Source organism: Kogia breviceps, chromosome 1, assembly GCF_026419965.1.
Source record: "Kogia breviceps isolate mKogBre1 chromosome 1, mKogBre1 haplotype 1, whole genome shotgun sequence".
NCBI lineage: Eukaryota > Metazoa > Chordata > Mammalia > Artiodactyla > Physeteridae > Kogia > Kogia breviceps.
In genome coordinates, this window is record NC_081310.1 from 179,567,838 (window position 1) to 179,589,278 (window position 21,441).

Consider the following 21,441-nt stretch of genomic DNA (forward strand, 5'->3'; position numbering starts at 1 on the left):
GGGCTGATGCCAGGCCAGGCCGGGGTGGGGGCAGGGGCTCCCCAGGAGGGGCGGGGCTCTGAGGCAGGTGCGCTACTTACGGGTAGTAGGAGTAGGCATAGTGGTCTCTCCTGGCAGCGTGCAAAGAGAACAGCACAGGTGGGCCACGGTCCTTCCCCAGGCCGGGCCCAGGGCAGCACCCCCACCCAGCAGGGAGGGGCCTGGTGCTTTCCGTGCTGGGGACGGGGTTGGCCGGGGACCAACAGGTCAGAAGGGCCTTCCTTGACCCAAGGGCTGGCCGGGCTCAGTCTCTGAAGACCAGGACCCAAGGTCCCTTCTAGAACCTTCCCCAAGCCCACTGCTGGAGTGAGAAGGAGGTGGGGAAAGGGCCTGGAGGAAAGCAGAGCTTTCACACACAGTCATACACACATGCGTTCACAAAGAGAAATGCACTGCATGCTCACATATGCAGACACACTTATCTGGATACACACGCTCATACATAGAAACACAATGACACACTCATGCACTTACAAACACAGATATTGACACACATGCAGACACTCGTACACATGTATTCAAACACACACACTGACACACACAGGTACATTCACAAACACACGCTCACACACAGACGCCTGTGCTCACACACGGACACCCCCACTCACACACTCAAGGGAACTGCAGCGCTCTCCCCTGCAGACAGTCCCCACTGTGGTCCCCGGACCGCCCGCCCCTGCAGGCCCCTCTGCCCCTGACGGGACAGCCCTCTGCACGCACCTGTGCCTGGGAGGGAACGAGTGGCCGGGGCAGGGGACACTGCGGCCTCGTCACCCACCCAGACTGCCCCTGGGTGTGGGGTCCATGAAAGGAGCCGGGTCACCCCCTCACGGGCACCCAGAGCACGGGGGGGTCAAGAGCCCTGACCTGACCGCCAGGCACCAGCAGCGAGGAGGGGGGGCAGGTCTGATTCCCAGCTCCCAGGTGGGGAAGCCGGTCCCGGAGAGTCACGGTCTGCCTGGGGCTCTTGGAGGTCAGCGAGAGTCCAGAGCAGGCCCAGGACCCTGCCCCCAGAGCCAGCTCCCCCTGCGGCCCCGTCCAGGCCCACTCCAGGGTCCTCCACTCACCCGCCCCACGTCACCCATCAGAGGGGAGAGAAGGGAGGAGAGGGGAGGGGAAGACTGAGGCCCAGCCAGGGCAGGATATTGGCTCGAGGTCACACAGCATGTCACCCACCCCAGGGACAGAGGGCGCCGTCCAGGGCCCTGAGCTGGTCACAGAGGCCCTGAGGGGAGGGGGGGTGCTGAAGGAGTGGCATTCTTCTGGTCTCAGCTGAAATATCATGACTTTAAAAGAGCCTTCCCTAAGGAGTCCCCCACAGTCACCAACTACATTATGTCCCCCTCTACCCTCTCTCTGCCCCCCACCCTGACACCCTGGCCTTTTCACAATTTGTAATTACGCATTTGTGCTTTTTCTAGTTTAATGTCAGCCCCCACCCCGCCACTTATAACCACAAAGGACAAGAGGACAGCATCTTGGTCGCTTTTGCCCACCACTGGATCCCCAGGGCCCAGGACAGTGCCCAGCACATTATATTCCCTAGATATTTTATTGAATTGAATAATCAATAAATGAGGAAAAATAAATAAAAGAACTCCACCTTTATGAGCTTCCATTTCCTCCTCGAAACAAGTGAGGTTAATAATAATCCCCCCACAGCAAGCACGCGCTCAGCCCTTCCCTGCCCCCTCCTCCTGCTGGGTTGGCGGGGGGGGGGGTTAGGAGGACCCAAGTCCCCTGGGCCAGACCCTGGGGACACACAGCCAACAAGACAGAACTTCCTCCACCCCCATGCAGCTCTCAGTCCAGCAGGGAAGAGAAATACTGAGCAAAGCACTGCAGGCATGTGAATGAAGTGCCGGGGTTGTGGGGGCCGGGGTGGGGAGGGCTGCAAAGGGAAGTGGGGAGGGTCTCTGGAAGCGGAACCAAGGGATCCAACCGGCCAGGGGCACCCCGGAGTTCCCCAGGGCAGGTGCATCCAGCCTCACTGTCCGCAGGGTGGACCAGGGTGCACAGGGGCTAACTGGGAGCTGCCCTCCCTCCGCAATCTCCTAATCTGTCCATTACATCTGTACCCCAGGTTGATCTGAACACCCCCATCCCTGCCAGAGCTGCTCTGTCCCATGGCACCCCACAATGCAGACTAGGGGAGCCCTCAGGAGCACAGTGGACCCTGAAGGCCAGGCAGGATTTGGGGGATGCAGCGAGGTGCTACAGAATGGGACCAAATGGCTTTTAGAGGACCTAAGGAGGGGCGGGGGGGTTGGGGGGGGTGGATCCTAGAGGCTTCCAGTAGCAGCTGCATAAAGTGGAGGGTTTCCTAGTGAGGCTCTGGCAGCGTCTCTGACCCATCCTCTCCTGGGTCTGGCGCTCTCTTTGCAGGGGTGGGTAACATCCCCTACTTTGCCAATCTTCCCTTGAGGGTAAATTTCTAGAGCCTCAAATACCACCTGCAACTCCTAAGATCTGACCCCTCCCTTACAGCCCTCTCTATCTGCGCCACGACACAGCCCCCAGGGCCTTGCCACTTACAGGAACCTACTGTGTTGCAGTTGTGGTGAGGCCCTTCACATGCCCAGCCGTGAGGAGGACGGGCTTTGCAGTCAGGCCTGGGTTCAGTCAGAACCTGCCACTTAGCCAAGGGACATGGGCAAGTCGCTTAATAATAGTTTCCTGACCTGTGAAAAGAGACTTAGACCTGCTTCGTGGGTCAGGATCCAAGAAGGAAAAATTCTCGGATGTATTCTGGGTCCCAGAACAGTGCTTCGTACACAGTAGGTGCTCAATAACTCCTGTTCTAATGGCTGATGTGTATAGAACTCCTGGCACAGAGTAATATTCATTAAATGATAGTTTAAAATATTTTGTCTCAGGAATCTGTACAGGGACTACGGGAAGGGAAAAATCAGAGGCCAGCACTCTGGAGTGGACATCCCCACGCCACCCCACCAGTGGCATGCCCCACCCCCAGACTCTCTAGGAGAGTTTTTCTCCTATCGTTGCCAGGCCTCAGGCAAGGGGGCCCTGGCCAGTTCTCCCTCATCTCCCTGGATCCTGCTTATCTGCTCCTGGCATCCCAGAGACCCAGAGCCAACACACCCATGTGTGCCCAGCCTGGCAGCAGCAAGGGCTACAGAAGCCAGAACCCAGGCGGGGAGAGGGTGGAGCAGGCTCTGCCTCTGGCTCCCTGGGTGACCTTGGGCAGGTCCATGCCCCTTCTGGGCCTCAGCATCTCCGTCCCTCAATTAAGGGGCTTGGACCACAGTGTCCTGGGGCTGCCTGGTGGGGAATGCGGTGGGGTGGGGAGGGAGAGAAAGGGGTCTCAGAAGTCCCCACTCAGCTCCAATCCGAGGCTCAGCCTTCAGCTGCTCCATGTACTGAGCTCCCAGAAGAGGTTTATTTGGTGTTTTGAAGATGGGTTCTGCTGCTTTTGAAAGACTGGAAAACCACTAGACTAGATGTCCTTGAGCTACATGGCAGCTCTCAGATTCTGGGCTCTGAGCCTCTATAATTCTAAATTCTGAGATTCTCAGAATCTCAAATCCTGGATTTCTAAAACTCCAAAATTGCAAATTCTGGATTCCAAGATATGCTGGGATTCACTCTCCCCACTGCAAAATGCACTGGGAAAATACATCCCTCACAAACACAAGGACTGGACCTTTGAGGCCCAGGAGATGGCACAGGCAGGAAGGAGGTCTCCTCTGAGTCATGGGCCCAGGGGGACTCCTCAGGGATCAACAGTAACAGAGTCCAGGGCAAGCTGAGCCCAAGAGAAGGTGGGGCCTGGGAAGAGCAGAGGGTCCTTGCTTTGAAGTGGAGTGACCCCTGCCCCCACCTCAGGATCAACACAACCCCGTGGTTAGCGCAGACAAGAGAGCAAAAGACCTTCGGGGGGCTGAGGATTCGAAGTCAGGTTACCTCCACACCATCCCCATCAGAACAGCCCGGCAGGCACGGGAGGGCAGTGCCCACGCCCAGCACAGCTCCTTGGCAGCTGGCAGTGAGTGCCCTTGCCTGGACAGTGGCACCTGGCACCAGCCAGAACTGGGCTCCAGCCAAGCCACTCTAGGGCAGCTCCATTTGCAGAGTCTCGGGCTTCCCCCCACCCGGCCTGGGTCCATCCACAGGCCTGATGCCCAGGCTGGCAGCCCTCCACACACCCGCCAAGCGACGGCCTGACCAGCCCCCAGCCTCGGCTCTGCTCACCAGGCCTCTGACGGAGAGAAGCCTCGGGTGGGCCAGGGCACCGGCCTCACTCACCCCTTTCGGATGATAATAATAATGGCTCCCAGGAGGAGGATGAGGACGGCAAGTCCCCCTGCACAGATGCCCAGGATGAGCCCCATCTCCTCTGACCTCTGGGACACCTCCAGGGGCTGTTTGCTTTCCTTGCAGGCAGCTAGGAAGAACAAAGCGGAACAAAGGATCAGAGGGGAGATCAGGACCACCTTAAGCCCCAAGGAATAAACCCGGCTGCACAAACAGGTGCACAAAGACATCTGCCCCTCATCCTCAGCACGTGTCCCGCCTTTCAATCAAACCCATCTCCTCATCATCCCTTACACCTTCCCCATTCCCGTGTCAGAGGCTTTACGTGCCCTGTGCCCCTATCAGGGATAGCTTCCTTCACCTCTCTGCTTCCTCAAATCCTCCCCATCCTTCAGTGGACGGGAGATGGAGGATGTGTGGGGCCTTCAGACCCCACCCTTCTGCCCTCCTGGGAGGCAATGAGGGGAGAGAATTATGTACCCAGGGCATGGTTAGGGCATCTCAGGATGGGGAACTAACCACATTCCCCATCTGGCAGCAGGGACAATCCCTACACCACAGGGTCCATGCTGTCCCCACTTCTCCCCACCACAGGAAAGGGGACAGATACAGACCTCAGTGTCCAGTACCCACCACCCCCATGGCCCGACCATAATGGCTCACCCTCCTCCAGGACCCTGCCAAGGCCCCTTCTGTGACCATGGCAGGATGAGGGTTTGTCCCCACTGCCCAGTATGGAAGAAGGAGCCCTTGAAGTGGGGTACATAGGGAGCAAGAAAGGGAAATGTTTCCTAACCCCCAGGCCTGCCGGACCACCCTCCTCTGCTCCCACAGGCCTGGGGACCCAGGGTCCACCTCCCCAGAGCCCAGCAAGTAAGAAACCCGCTACTGAAGGACTGAACCCAAGGGGACTTACCTTTCCTGGCAATACGGATGCAATTCAGCCGGGTCTCCTGGAGGCACAGATGGGGGTCTCAGCACCGCTGAAGCCAAGACCTGACCCTCCCCAGAGGGAATCTTAGACAGCGTGTCTTGGGCCTGGTCAGGGCTTTTCTGGTGTGGACTGTTACTAAAGACACCCCACCTGGCAAAAGGGCCTGGGGGGAACCAGGGAAGGAGGGGCCAAGAGGGAAGGAGCCTGCAATAGGGTAGTGCCTTAGGAAAGGGGGATGAAATAGGTGGAAACAAAGAAAGAAACAACACGGGAAGAGGGCTGGTTGGGGGAGGTGCTCAGAAATGAGGGTAGGGCCTAGATCCAGGGGTCTGCTTAGGAGGGGAGCAGCCTGGGAAGGAGCGATCCGAGGAGGGAGGAGCCCGGAGAAGGGCGGGGCTTCAGGGAGGAGGCGGGTCCCAGGCCTCCTCAACGTCTGGTGAAAGTGGGAACCTGAGATGGGCCCCCTCTGGAGAGAGAGGAGCTTGAGATAGAAGACCAGGGCCTCAGGGGGCAACAGGGACTTGGCTGGGAGCGTGGATAGAAAAGAGTCTGGGGAAAAATGGTTCAGGAAGGGGGTACTGCTGGAGAGAAGCTGGCTGGGGTTAGGAGGGCGGGGCTCAGGTGAGTGGGCGGGGCTGGGAGTGGGAGGAGCTATCGGAGGGCAAGCCTCATCAGCGGGGGCAGGATCAGGATGGGGGGGGCGGGGGGGTAGGGCCTGGTGGGGGTGGGCCTCTGGCCTCTGTAGCAGCCTGCTCCAAGGTGTCGCCAATCCTGCCCCCCAGCCGCCCCCGCCACCATTCCGGTCGGCCCCTCACCCCCTTCAGGTGGCTTGTTGCCTGGAAGTAGATGAGGTAGGCCTTCCTAGGCTCAAGTGGTGGGTTCCAGAAGCCACGATAGGTATGGTTGTCACCCACGGTGAAGGGCATGGCCTCAGGCAGACTGCTGGCCGCCAGTTCGGCCCCGAAGTAGTGCACCAGGCCTCGGGCCAGCGCCGCATCGAAGGTCAGAGGCACTGGGAAGCAGTCCTGGCCGCCTGGCTCCCGCCGGAGTCTCCGCGGCCGCTCCTCCTCCACAATAACCTGGTACACACTGGACATGGGGAGGGGAAAGTGCAGTGGTCACGGTTGCCAGAGAACAGGGAGAGCCGTCAGGTGGCTAAGGGCGTGGGCTTTGGGGTCAGGCCCAGGAGAGGGCTCATCTCAGCTCTGCCTCTTACTAGCTGGGCAAGTCACTTAAGCTCCCCGGGGCTCAGTTTCCTCCTCTGTAAAATGGGAGTGATTACAGGACTGTTACATAAGGTAGAGGTGAGGAAGGAGGCAAGTTTAGCAAGCAGCCAGTGCCTGTCAGCTGTTATTACTGTAACTAAGGCTGAAAGAATGTGAGCCCTGCTTAAGGGAACCAAGCCCTAAAGCCCCACCCTGACTCCTCAATGAGTCCTCCAGGGCCTGGGAACCCCAAGCCTCAGGCTCCAACCAGGTTCCCGACAGGTCCCTCTAGGCCACAATAAATTCGAGTAAGACATGATGCATTCACTCATCCAGAAAGTGTTTACTAAGCTCAGACCTGGGCCCTGTGCTGGGCACTTGGGGGATGAAGGCTTCCTGGAACTGCCCTCCAGGGGGGGAGCTGGTCACTTAGCAGGCAAACGAGGTCACACTAACCCTGCCTCTCAAGTACCCTCCCAACCCTCCCAGGAGACTGCAACTCTGAGCCTGCCATCTCCCAGTCCTGATGGCTGATTTGTGTTCCGTGGTCTGTATTCCCTCTGATTTGTGTCTCCTGATCCCGACCTGTGTATTACTATTTATTTTCATCACTTTACTGAATGGCCTCGCTGTGAACTCCTCCAAATCCTCTGTGGAACAAAGCCAAGAGTAAATAAATGAATGCTGACAAATTTAAATATTTCCAGTCCCAGCCTCGGTCACGTCTTGGCATGGGACACCCCATACTGACAGCCTGCACTCTGGCAAAGTAGAAATGCCTTTTCCTAGCTCTCCAGCTGTTTCTTTTGAGCTTCCAAGTTGGGAGGGAATCACCCCAGCACCCTGGGATTTGGGCCAGACAGGTTCATGCCATCACTAACCAGCCCAGGCCTTTCTCAACCCTCCATTTCCCAGGCTGATATGAGACCTCTCCTGGCCCGAAGTCCCACCAGGAAATGATAATAATCATTAGCCATGAACAAAGCACATCTTGATCTGGGATGATCCCCATGATGCACCTAAGGGAGGCCCAGAGGGGTGAAGGGACATGCCCAAGGTTGCACAGCCATCAGGCCTCTCCCCCTCACATGGTCCACCCCTCACCCAGACCCAGCCTTGCCATCATCATCCCTGAGAGACACTGACCGCGCCTGTTCACAGGATGCCCCAAGGGAAAAGGAAAGGAGAAGGTGATGCTGGTTTCCCAACTCCTCCCAGATTCAGAGGCAACAGGGCCCTGAGGCTCCTGCAAAACGCCAAATGTCCCTGAGATGCCCAGACATTTTTCCTGGGGTCTGGGAATCAGCCCAGGGCAGGCTTTGCAGTGGCAAATACAGGGGAGCCAAAGCAGGAGAAAAGAGTGGAAGTGGGGAACAGTGAGGAAATGAGGGGGTGTCAAGGGCACCTGGGAAACCCACTGCCTTCTTGGGGGGCTTAAGGGGACCCTCCCATGCCCAAATGCAGGCTGTCACCCTCTCCCAGTGCATGAAACTTTATGGTAGGAGGGGGTGGACCAGAGGGGCAGGGAGGATCTGTGACTTCAAGGAAAGGTACTTGTTTGCTTTGCAGACAAACCTGGCTTCCAAATCCCAGCGCTATCGTTTACCAGCTCTGTGGCCATGGGGGCTCGTTATTCAGGCTCTCTGAGCTTGTTTCCTGATGTGTAAAATAAGGGTACTAACACCCACTCCACAGGCTGCCACGAGGATAACATGACTCATGCAGGTAAAGTCCCTAACACGACGTCTGGCTGACAGGAAGTATGTGCACACATTCCACAAACACGCTCACTCTCTTTCACATACACACTCACACATCACACACACGTCACGTGTCTTCACCACACGTGCACACACACACACACACACACACACACACACATCTTGTCTCCAGCACCTTCTCCCCAACAGAAACAGCCACTATGGCATCAGCCTTCTCTGCAAAGGAGTGGGGAGGCCAAGCTCTTGGCCACTCCAGAGAGATGGCCCCATCTGGCTGGCTGCACTAGCCTTCCAGAAAGCCCATCTCTGTGTCTCCCTGGATGGGATCCTCCAGGGAAAATGCTGGGAAAAATAAGGCCCCCAGAGTTCACTTCTCCAAGGTGTCAGAAGGAGGCCCTCTGGAGAGGCCTGAACAGTCCCCTCTCCAGGCTGGATGTTGTCCAGAGATCTCATGACAGTCACCACCAGGCACCCTGCGGCCTCAGAGGGGAGTGACTGCAGGCATCCTGCCTGCCCAGGATCACAGGATGTCCTCCTCCTGACACTCTGAACCCTTAGTGCGAGACTGAGGAAGGACAAGGGTGAGCTGGCCTGGGTGGGGACTCTGGGTCGGAGAAGGGGCCTCTTCCCTATGGCCCTGACCCCCCGCCCCTCCGTGCAGGCGTCCCCACCTGATGGGCGCCCCGCGGCCCTGTGCTGGCCTCAGCAGCACGGTGATGGTGTTCTCAGACTCGCCCAGCGGCGACGGCATGTCAGCATAATCAAAGCTGGGAGCTGGGGAAGGGGACAGGACGTAAGCACAGAGCCTGGCCACTGGACCAGGAAGGTCAGGCCTCCAGCCTCCTTGACCCCTGTCCTCAGATCTCTTCCCCTTCAGCCTTCGCCTCCTTGTTCCCTCTGACCTGAGCTTCCCTGACCCCTGACCTCAGCCCTTGGATTCCACCGATCATAGTCTCTAGACTCCTCTGATTTAATCCTCCCTGACCCCTGACCTCAACCTCTAAATGGTACCTTTAGCTCAGCAGGAGCCCTCCATCACCACCCCCAGGAAGCCTCACCCCCTACCCAAAGAACCCTGAGCCTCTGTGCCTCCTCCAAAGGGGCTAGGGCGGGTCAGGCGGGGCTCACCTGAGATGTTGGTGGTGATCTCGGTGAGCGCCGCCTGGCCGAAGCCTTTGCCCGTGCGGGCCCGCACGGAGAACAGGTAGGTGGTGCCCGGGTGCAGGTTGGAGAAGACGTGGTAGGTCTCATTGCGGAGCTTGGAGATGGTACGCCGTGGGCCCGGCACATTCACCACTGGGTCTGATGACTCGATGCTCTGGTAGCTGATCTGGGGGCAGGATGGGGAGGTAGGGAGGCACAGAGATGGGGAAGGGCATCACTAGTCCCGTAGCCTCCCACCCATCATGGTTCAGGTGAGCTAGGGATAAGGTTGGACAAAGGGGAGAAGCTTGGTGGGGGGACCGTGGATGCCCCTTAGTCCAGGCCTCTGGGCACCTTCGCCTCTCTCTTCTGCCTTCAGGGCCCCTGTCCCCACAACACATGGGGCACAGACCCCAGCCACAGTGGAAGGAATCCCAATAATCACCTCTGTTCTTCTGCCCCATACACTTCCCTCTGCAACCCGTGGGCCCACCTTCCACCAGGGGCCCCAGTTGTAATAGGGTCCAAACCCACCTCATACTGAGTGATGAGGCCATTGGGTTCCTGGGGCTCCTCCCACTTGAGGAAGATCATGTCCTCCAGCGGAGTGAAGGTCAGGGACTCAGCCGCAATCCCGCCAGGCACTGCAAGGGAAAGGCGACATGGGGCAGGGAAAAGCAAGCTTTGGAACTAGATACCTGAGTTCAGATTCCAGCTTTGCTATTTCCTAGCTGGAATGCTTGGACCACTCAGCCTCTCTGAGCCTCAGCTTCCTCATCTGTGAAATGGGGATGATAATAACACCTCCCTCACCAGAATTTTTAAATGATGTGATGTACATAAAGCCCCAAGGTAAATAAATATCAGCACTCTCATATGGTTCAGCCTACGCCTGAGTACTCGAAAAGGGCAGCTGGCACTTTCATCACTGTGCAGGATGCATTTGGCAGAGAAGAATGAATGCTCCTATTTTGTTCCAGTTGAGTGGTTTTCAGAAAATATAGACATTTGCCAGAAAGATGAAAACAACCGCACTATAGTGGCAGGATTATGGGTGGAGCTGTTTTCTTGTCTAAAAATTACTAATTACACAAACAATATGTTCAATGTAGAAAATCAAAATAGGCATAAAGAAAATTAATGGCACCTACAATTCCATCACCCAGAGATAAATACTGTCAACATTTCAGCAGAAGCCCTTTCAGGTATGGTTTTGTTTTTGTTTTGTTTTGTTTTAAGGTATCGTCTTAACAGCCTTTGTTTGGGAAAACACCTTGATAAACCGTTGTGGGGAAGCTGAACTCCTAAGACAGGGGAAAGCAGAAAGCCAGATAACAATCGGGGACAGCTCAAGTGCCTTGTGTTAAAATGAACAGTTAACAAGGCGACACCACTATCCACCCACCAAAATGATAAAAGGAAAAAGACAATTCCAAGTGTTGGTGAGGATGCAGAGCAACTGAAATTTTCACACACTGCTAGTGGCAGCATAAATTGATACAACCAGTTGGGAAAACTGGATATGTCTACTTATTATGAACACATATTCTATAACCTAGCCATTCTACTCGTAGGCATAAACCCATCAGAAATGTGTATATCTACCAAAAAAAAAAGAATCTATAAGAATTTTATTTGCAGCACAATTTAAAATAGTTGAAAACAACCCAAATGCCCAACAACAGTAAATAAGAAAAATAAATGTGGTATATTCACATAATGGATGCTTCAGCATTGAAAGTGAATTCTCTAGAACTGTACACACAACATGGCTGAATCTCTCAAGCATAAAGCTGAAAGAAAGAAGCCAGTCATAAAAAGAGTACACACTGTATGATCCCACCGATATAATGTTCAAAACCAAGCAGAAATTAATCTGTGGCATTACAGGTCAGGATAATGTTTACCTTTGGAAGGTTGTGAGGGGGAGGGTGCATAAAGGGTGGCTTCTGGGCTGCTGGTAATGCTTTTTCTTGGTCTGGGTGTGGTTATCCTGATGTGTGCCATCTTTGAGAATGCTTTGAGCTGACCACTTAAGATAAGCACACTTCCCATAAGTATGATACTAATACTTCAGTGAAAAGTAAATAATATTAAATAATGAGCAGTTATCAGAGGGAGGAGGGGAGAAGAGGGACAGAGAAAGAAGAAAGAAAACCAAGTAACCCAAGTGAGGCCCGGCCAGGTTGGGAGAGGGGGTGTGAAGCAGCCACAACAACGTACCTAGCAGGGGGTGAGGGGAAAGGTCAACAGATTTTAAGAATGGAGCAGTCTGATATTCAGTTTGAGGTTACTAGAGAAGGGTATCAGTATATGCCACCCCAAATATGCCACTTGGTATAAGGATTATTTTGAGCTGAATTGAGAAGGCAATGTAGGAGCTTACATGAGAAAAAATTCTCTGTCTTCCCCCTATTTGCCTAAAAGTAGGACATAAATTTGTAAAGGTGCCCCCTTCCCCTCTCTACCAGGAAGGATAGAAGTTAATCACTGAGAAAACTAGACCCTTATCAGCCTGGGGGAGTCTACCTAACAAACTTTACAGACTACCATTACTTTCCCCATATATTTGACTTCCCCTAATTTGCTGCCCCTAGAAGCTCAAAGTCCTTTTCCTTTGTCTTGTCACTTCTCTAAAAATTCATTGTTCTTTTGTTAGGACACTATATAAGTCCAAGTTCTCACCACCCCTTTGAGTTAACTCACCACTGAGTACTCCCCTGTTATGGGTGATGCATGTGTTCATAAACTACTATTTCCTAGAATGGAAAATAATCTGAAAAAATATGTATATGTATATATATATCTTATATCTGAATTACTTTGCTGTACACCTGAAACTAACACAATATTGTAAATCAATTATACCTCAATTTAAAACTTTTTAATAAAATAAATAAATAAAAATAAAAATAAACTCCTGTTTGTTTTTCTCTTGTTAATCTGTCTTTTCTCCGTCTAATTTACAAGGCCCCAACCAATGAACCTAAGATGAGTAGAAGAAAAAAGTTAAGTTTTTCCTTTCCTACATTTGCAATGATTCAGGGTAAACCACTCTAGTCCTCACTCCCATCCCCAGCAAATCCTCAGCACATCAGTGCAGGGCATAGAGCATACACGTTGCCTTAGGTGAGTGGGGTTTTCTGGAAATCAAGGAAGGAGTTGAATTTTATATCTGGGATGCTGCTGTGCAGAACAGAAAACTGCATATGTGAGGAAGAAAAAAACAAAACAAAATAAAAAACTATTAACCAAGGAGCTTGGGGTTACCTGGGATTTTACAGCACTCTGGAGAACGCTTTTGCTGGCATTAGAGTGTAGCTGTTAAGAAAAACAACTCTCAAACAGATGGCCAGGTTTGAAACCCAGCTCTGCTACCCATCTACTAGCTATGTGCCCTCATCTGTAAAATGGGAATGGTAATAGTAAATAACCAAATAGGGTTGTCATGAGGATCATATGCATTAATACATGAAAAGCATTCAGAATAATGCTTGACATATAGTAAGTGCTTAATAAATATTAGCTTGACATAAGTAGAACAGTGCACCCAACAAGGACAGAACGCCCATTTTTTTCAAGTAGATATGGAACATTTATCAAAATTTAACCATATGTCAGGCCATAAAGCAGGGATCAAACTTCAAAAGACCAAAACTAGATTTTATACTCTGACCATAGTGGAAATAAGCTAAAAATCAATAACAAAAAGATAATTAGAAAAATCTTAATTGCTTAGAAATCAAGCAATGTAATTCTAAATAACTCTTGGGTCAAAGATGAAATCATAACAAAAATTAGAAAATATTTTAAACTGAATGATACTGAAGATAGGATATATCAGAACCTGTGGGATGCAGCTAAAGCAGGGCTTAGAGGGAAATTTATAGCTTTAAATGTATATAATAGAAATAAAGAAATGCTCAAAATCAATGATCTAATAAGTTTCTATCTCAAAAAGCTAAAAGAAAAGCTGATCAAATCCAAAGAAAGTATTTTTTTAAAAAAAGAAATAAAGAATAGAAAATATTCAATAAAGAAAATAAACTAGGCCAAAAGTTGGCTCTTTGGAAAGATTAATAAAATTTATACACCCTTACCATGAGAAACGTGAGAATAAGAGAGAAGACACAAACTACCAATATCAGGAATGAAAAAGGGAATAACACTATAGATCCTACTGATGTTCAATAAATATAATAAGATAGTATTATAACCAACTTTATGGTAAGAAATTTGACAATTTAGGTGAAATGATCAAACTCCTTAAAAACGCAGTATACCAGGCTTCCCTGGTGGTGCAGTGGTTGAGCGTCTGCCTGCCAATGCAGGGGACACGGGTTCGTGCCCCGGTCCAGGAAGATCCCACATGCCGCGGAGCGGCTAGGCCCATGAGCCATGGCCGCTAAGCCTGCGCGTCTGGAGCCTGTGCTCCACAACGGGAGAGGCCACAACAGTGAGAGGTCCATGTACAAAAAAAAAAAAAAAAAAAACACAGTATACCAAAACTGACACAAGAGTAGAAAACCTGAATATTCCAATATCTGTTTTGAAAATTAAAACTACTATTAAAAAACCCTGCCACAAAGAAAACTCCAGGGCCAAATGACTTCACTGCTAAATGTTCCCAAACAATTTAGGAAGAAATATACCAACTTAACCCAAAGTCTTCAGGGGAACAGATATCAGTATCATTACTTTACTGTTATACAGTCGGTTTAATCCTAAGCAAATAATTTCCTATAGCAATTTCAGTCTCAGACATGCAGCGTCTATGGGAGGCACTGAGGACACTGGGAGTAAGGGGGCTTCTTACCATCCTCGTCCGTCTGGAACGTGACCTCCTTTCCCTCCTTGCGCCCCTCGGGGTTAGTGAGGACGAGCCGCACGTGGACATTCCGGTAGGGCAGTAGGTTCTTGATGGTGTAGCGGCTGACACCCTGCTCTATCTTCACACATTCCTGGATGGTCTGGTTGTGGCTGCTGCCCAGGGTGTAGTGATAGCATAGGGACACAGTGTAGGTGTGGCAACGTGTCACGTTGTAGCCCAGTGGTTCCCACTGCAGGGTCAGCTGGCGGGCCTGGATCTCAGCAAAAGCCAGGCCTTTGGGGGCCCTCATGGGCTCTGGGCAACCCAGGAAGCAGAAAAGGTAGAAGAAATGGGAAAAGAAGAGTAGATGGGAGAGAAAACATCATTCAGCTGACTGACATCAACCTTCCTTTGCCCCCAAGAGTCCAAGAGACACCCTAGAAGAGCAAACAGTGAGTAAAAGTGTGTTTGGAGTCAGGCGGGGCCACATCTGAATCCTGGCTCTGCCACTTGCAGCTGGCAACCACTGGCTAAGCTGCTTCACCTCTCTGAGCTTTAGTTTTCTCAACTGCAAAATGGGATAATAGGCCCTACCTCATAGGATAGCTGTGAGGTTTAAGGTAATACATGCAAAGCATGTGCAATAATGGCTAATACACAACAGGCCCTCGAAAATTTTAGCTATAATTTTTTTAATAATACAGTTCACCTCCTATTTCAAGATCGTGCTGGAGGACGTCAAGACAGTCTGAATCAACCAACTGCTGTATTTTCCTTAATTTATTAATTCCAAACTTGTTCTAAAACAGCTTATAGTAATATATATGATACAACAGTATAGAGAAGTCAGGATGATGGGGGAAATGAGAGGCAAATAGTTAAATAATGCCAGAGAATGTTAGGAAAATAGAAATGCATGTCATTAGGTTCTGTGTGGAGCTAAAGATAAGATTCAAATTAGGTGGTGAGTTTCCTGGCTGGCAAAGCAAAAAGGGAAATACAATCTGTTAGATGATGATAATGGCTGTTAACATTTATTAGAGGCTTTGTATGTGCTAGGCATCGTTCAGAGGCTTTAAAATGCTTTATCTCATTTAATCCTCTCTGTAATCCAATAGACAGGTGTGATTATTAGCCCTGTTACACACATGTAGAAATGGAGGCACACAGGAGAGATAAGTAACTTGTCCACAGTGGCACAGACAGTAAGTGGTAAAGCTGGGATACAAACCTGGACAGGCTGGCTTCAGAATCCACACTCTTAACCACCACTACCCTGCCTCCCCATGAGGAATTCACTGTCCAAAAAATAAAAATAAATCACACCAATGCCTCTGGAGAGGCAGCTACCTCAACACAAGGGAGGTGTATATTACAGCCTCTTGATGATTCCATAAAACCAGAAAGTTATCCTCATTTTATAAGTAAACAAATCACGGCTTCTGAAGCAAACCCAGGATGGAGCCTGGGGGGCTCAGACCCCAGTCCTGCATCTGCATTGACCAGCTGTGTGATCCTAAGCAAATCTCTGGACCTCCGTTTCCTCATCTATAAAATGATGGAAGAAGCCAAGATTACTAATGATCCTCTTCTCTCTTGCCCCCTGACTGTGCAGGTTCTGTGACACCTGCAAAGTTTCCCCAGTTAGAGGACCTCAGGACACACCTTAATGAACAGGAAAGAAAGCACTACTGCTTGGCCTCTTAAGATCATTAAGTATGACCCTATTATCATTTTTATATGATTAATTTGCTCAGGATGCTCTTTACAAAGATGATGCAAAGAGAAACATCAGGCTGCTCTTTACTTGGGAATGCCTGGGTAGGTGGCACAGCTTTAGACACTGGTCCCAAGAACAGCACAATGCAAGTTTGTTTCCGCCCAGGAGTTTTCCTTCCTTCCCTGGACCACAGGCAAGTGGCAGTCTCCAGTCATACATCAGACCACCAAAGAGAGATTTCAGCACATGCTAAGAGCAAGGCCCACCTCTTGACTTCTTACAGAGAGCCTGGCTCTCTTCTCCCCACAAACGAGGCAGACCCGATCCCCACCCAACAAAAACGTTAAAGGGCTGGCTCCCTGCTCACTGCAACCTGAGGGTTGCTGGCTGCAAGCCCACTTACGACACTTGTGTTTTCTCTCCCGTTCCTGGCCCACAGGGATTTTCCTAATGGTTTTCTATATAGTTTTAACCCATCGTTCTTATGTGTTTGGAGAGGAGTGGGAGGATTTTGTGTGTGCTCACTCCGCCATCTCGTTCAGAGATCCTTGATTTATTCCCTGACTTTCTGGCTCTGGTCCTGGCTGCCCGATGTGTCCTGTCTCAAGGTGTCTATGTCTATGTCTATGCCTATGTCTATGCCTATGCCTATGCCTATGTCTATGCCTATGCCTATGCCTATGTCTATGTCTATGTCTACTGAAGCCAAGTACCATGGCTTTATTTGCACTAGTGAGAGTGGATCTCGTTTCCCTGCAGCTCTGCTCACACCATCCCCACCCCCGGGAATACCTGCTCCACATTCTTTGCCATCCTTCCAGGTTTGCCCAAAGTGCACTGCTTCCTTCACCATCTGGCAGCATTTAGAGGAGGACATGAAACGTTCAATATAAACCGGTAACACAGGCTGGGTCGGGACTATGAACAACGAGACTGTAAGTGTCCCATCCAAAAGGGGCAGCTGCCACTCAGTTCCAGGCGATATCGCCATGCAGGACTACAGGCTCAGGGTTGCCAGATCTTCCCGTTTCTTAAGAGAAGCCAGAAATTCCGAGTTGTGTGTGTGAAATCTCCAGATTTTTAAATACTGGCAACCTACTCAGGTTTCTTAAAACCACTTTGCAGGGCACAAAATGGTAACCTCTAACTTGGAGGATGAAACTTTCACCCTCCCACTTGGGTATCTCATTCTCCAACGGCTGTGTTAGCCCCCACCCGCCTCGCTAGAAGAAGGGGTCTTTGAAAAGAAAGCTCACTTTTCTTTCTCTTCCCAGCCTGAACAAATCTGGGCAGATCCAGGGGCTCAAATAGTTTGTTGACTAAAGGCTGATATGTTGATTGAGGGGTGTGAATTCATGAGTCTCTCTGTGTTTCCAAAAACCATCTGGCACCCAGACACTCTCTTCAGCTGCCAGCACACACTGGCAAAACAGAACCTGGGGACCTCAAAGCCCCATCTCTCTAAATTCCATATGGCTGTAGGCTACTCAGAGATCAAAGGTCAAAATGCACGTTAAAACAAGAAGGCTAACAGCTAACATCTGTTAAATTAGGCCAAAATATGTTGATTTTAATGATGTTAAGGAGGATTCAATAACCCTGAAACATTAACTGTTTCTTGAGGAAAGGGCTTTGGAGTGGGGTCGGGTGCTCCAGAGTTCAAATCCTATCATCGCCACCTCTCATTAGTTCTGTGACTTCAGGCAAGTGATTCAACCCCCTTTTGAACATCAAGTTCCTTGACTAAACAATGGAGATACAGTAACACCTACTTTGAAGAGCAAGTGTGAAAGTTACACGAGATGGTCTAACTTACAGTAGTTAATTAATTAATATGTGCACTCCAAGGGTGAGATACACTCTTATATACAGCAGCATCCTTAATAGTAACAGTATAAATCAGTGTGACCATTTTTAAAGCAATATATGTCAAAGTCCTTTCTTAAACCACCCCCGACTACTTATCTGAAAGAAATAACTCAAGGAGGAAACAAAGCACAATAAGCACTAAATTTTTCAATACAGTATGATTCACAATAATAGGAATCTAGAGACAAATAGCCCAGCCATATGGAGACACTCAGTGGACTCCTACAGCCAATAAACATGATTATAAACAATATAACACATGTAACAACACCAAGCAAAGGAAGCAGGATACAGAATGCTTTCTACATCCCAATGACAAGGGTGTGAAATGTGTACAGTAGGCATGTGGGCAGAGATTTGAAGAAGGCAGGAAAACTAAAACAGCTGTTGGGCTAGGACGGTGACATTTAGAGTGATTTCTTTTAAATGCCTTCTACTGACGTTATATTATTGTTTTTACATTAAATAATATTGTGGGAGTGGAGTTTCCTGGGGGCCAGGGAGATGACAACACAGCTGGCCAATACAGAACAACTATGGGCCAAGGCGCCTAAGCAAGGACGGGTGGTGATGCCAACGAAGAGAAGGCAAGGTGAGTTGTCCGGATCCCGTGTGCCTGGTCCCTGCCCCAGGTCCCGTCCCAGCCAGCCTATGTAAAGGGTTTAGCAGTGCTGGCACAAAGTGGGCACTCAGCCCACAATGGCAGCTGCTGCTGCTGTTCCTGACGGTGTGGTTGTGATGGTGGTGATAGTTTCAAAAACTAGACTGGAAGGCAGGACATTCCAACGTTGGTTCTGACTCTGCTACAGACTCACTGCATAGATTTGGGCAAGTGACCAAACCTCTAAATCTCAGTTTTCTCATCTGTGAAATGGGAACGAACAACAGCTGTCACCGTAAAACATGGGTTCTTAACCCGCTGTATGATCACAGGCAAGTGCCTTCCTCTCTCTGGGTTTCATCTGTACATTAAAGAGAGAAGAAGAGAGATTCTCTGTGGATCCCCGGCTCTGATTTCTTTTATTCTAAGTACCTGACCAGAACTGGCTTTGAAGAGTTAAAAACACCATAGCAACAACAGTTGTCATTTACTGAGTGCTTACTGTGTGTTAGGCACTATACTTCACAGGCATTTAATGCATTTGCATGCCATCACCGGCATTTAACCCAAAACGCTGGAGGGTCCCACGGTTCAGACTTCACTGCTTTTCTCTTTTCCACCGACACTTATTCCCTAAAATCTAAGGACTAAATCAGGGGTTCTCAACCTCAGCATTATTGACGTTTCAGACTAGATAATTCTTTGTTGAAGAGGCTGTTTATACACTGTAGGATGTTTATCGGCTTCTCTGGCTTCCTCTACCCCTTAGACGCCATTAGCACCCCACCCCCAGTTGTTACAACCAATATGTCTCCAGACCCTGCAGATGTCTCCTGGGAGACAAAATCACCCCCCAGTTGAGAACCACCAGCATAAGAGATCTCATCCAGTCTCATGGATGTAAATACCATCTACATCATGTCTATACTGATGACTTTCAAATTTATATCTGCAGCCCGAACCTCTTCCCTGAACTCCATACTCGTAAATCCATCCACCTGACAGATATCTCCACTTGAACGTGTAATAGGCATATCAGTCAACATTTCCAGCACAGGACTCCTTATCTATGGCACCCCATCTACTACTCCTGCTCCTCCCGCAGTCTGCTCCCTCGCAGTAAATGATAATTCCATCCTTCTGGCTGCTCCAGCCAAACACCTTGGAGCCATCCTTGACTTCTGTTTCCTTCTCTCACTGCACATCCAATCCACGAACAAATGCAGTTAGCTCTACCTTCAAAACAAACCCAGAAAATAAACCACTTCTCACCACCACCACCACTACTTCCGCCCAGCTCCCAGCCTCCACCATGTCCCGGCTGAATTGTTGCAGTAGTCTCCTCACTGGTCTCTCCTCTGGTCCCCTGGCCTTCCTGGAATCTATGCTCCACAAAAGGACCAAGGTGATCCTTTCAAACATAGTCAGTGACGTCATTCCTGCTCTCCAGACCCGCAATGGCTCCCCAGCCCACCCAGCGTAAAATGGCTCTGAGTCCCACATCCCCAGCATGACTTTGACCTTCTCTCCCGCCAGCTCCCCCTCAGTCACTAGACCACAGTTCTACTGGTCTCCTTGTTTCTCCTCACACGTGCCAAGCACGCTATACAGACTTCCCTGCTATTACGCCTGCCTGGAATGCCCCTTCCCCCAGCAATTCCTCCAGCTTCCTGTCCCTCACCTCTTTCAGGTCTCTGCTCAAATGTCACCTTCTCGGCAAAACGGTCCCTGAGCCTTTTAGAAATGACAATTCTCCTGCCCCCACCCCCCATCCCCCTTCCTGCTTTAACCTTCACAGCCCTGGTCATCAACTGACCATCCATATATTTCACTTGTTTACTGTCTCCTCCGCCAGAAGGTGAGTTCCATGCAGAGCTCCGGCACGAGGAACTCACTCACTAGTGGCTTTTGTCTGTCTTCGTCGCAGTCTTATATCACTAGCAACTAAACAGTACGTGACACATAATAGGCACTCAGTAAACATGTGTTGAATGAATCTTCACACTTACCCTGTATGGTAAGGATTATTAACATTCCCACGTTATAAAACAAGGGGACTTAAGCTTGGGGAGGTTAAGTAACCTGACTCAGATCCCTCAACTAGAAAGTAACTTCCACTGGAATACTCTTACCCAACACCCAAGGGTCTCTCTAAATATGGCATTACACTATATTTTAGATGGTTCCCGGATCAGCTTTTTAAAACACTTAAGAATATTGATTGGCAAAAAATAAATAAACCTCGACCTAAGCATGTAGCTTATCCAAAAATTCACTCAAAATGGATCACGGACTTGCATGTAAAACTATAACACTTTTTTTTTAAAGGAGAAAATTTGGGGGATCTAGGGCTAGGCAAGGAGTTCTTAAATTTGACATCAAAAGCACAATTCAGAAAAGAAAATTTTGATAAATTGGCCCTCATCAAAATTTAAAATGGTTGCTCCACGAAAGCTCAGGTGAAGAGGATAAAAAGACAAGCTAAAAGCCACGGAAAAACATTTACAAACTACCTACCCCAAAAAAGACCAGTATCTAGAATGTGTAAAGAACTCTCAAAGCTCAACAATATAAAGTGAATAATCCAATTAGAAAATGGGCAAGGACAGGGACTTCCCTGGTGGCACAGTGGTTAAGAATCTGCCTGCCATATATACAATGGAATATTACTCAGCCATAAAAAGAAACAAAATTGAGTTATTTGTAGTGAGGTGGATGGACCTAGAGTCTGTCATACAGAGTGAACTAAGTCAGAAAGAGAAAACAAATACCATATGCTAACACATATATATGGAATCTAAAAATTTAAAAATGGTACTGATGAACCTAGTTGCAGGGCAGGAATAAAGATGTAGACATAGACAATGGACTTGAGGACACGGGGTGGGAGGGGGAAGCTGGGGTGAAGTGAGAGTAACATCGACATATATACACTACCGAATGTAAAATAGTTAGCTAGTGGGAAGCAGTTGCGTAGCACAGGGAGATAAGCTCAGTGCTTTGCGATGACCTAGAGGGGTGGGATAGGGAGAATGGGAAGGAGGCTTGGGAGGGAGGCTCAAGAGGGAGGGGAGATGAGGACATAAGTATGCATATGGCTGATTCACTCTAGTGTACAACAGAA

The 21,441-nt window shown here is 49.8% G+C and overlaps 1 protein-coding gene across 9 annotated transcripts in view; it reads right to left on the bottom strand.

The window, feature by feature from the left end:
• LOC131768258 (receptor-type tyrosine-protein phosphatase U) overlaps positions 1 to 21,441 on the bottom strand; it is an 80,859-nt gene that overhangs the window by 33,978 nt on the left and 25,440 nt on the right. For 5 of the 9 annotated variants that reach the window (XM_067013188.1, XM_067013170.1, XM_067013181.1 and 2 more), the window contains exons 8-15: positions 14,134 to 14,442; positions 9,852 to 9,961; positions 9,303 to 9,504; positions 8,846 to 8,948; positions 6,064 to 6,337; positions 5,231 to 5,267; positions 4,306 to 4,444; positions 81 to 110 (exon numbers count right to left, since the gene is read on the bottom strand). In XM_067013188.1, coding sequence (XP_066869289.1) covers positions 81 to 110; positions 4,306 to 4,444; positions 5,231 to 5,267; positions 6,064 to 6,337; positions 8,846 to 8,948; positions 9,303 to 9,504; positions 9,852 to 9,961; positions 14,134 to 14,442 — 1,204 coding nt within the window. The remainder of the gene's footprint in view (positions 1 to 80; positions 111 to 4,305; positions 4,445 to 5,230; positions 5,268 to 6,063; positions 6,338 to 8,845; positions 8,949 to 9,302; positions 9,505 to 9,851; positions 9,962 to 14,133; positions 14,443 to 21,441) is intronic. The other 4 variants (XM_059035865.2, XM_059083972.2, XM_067013196.1 and 1 more) reach the window with 1 other exon arrangement.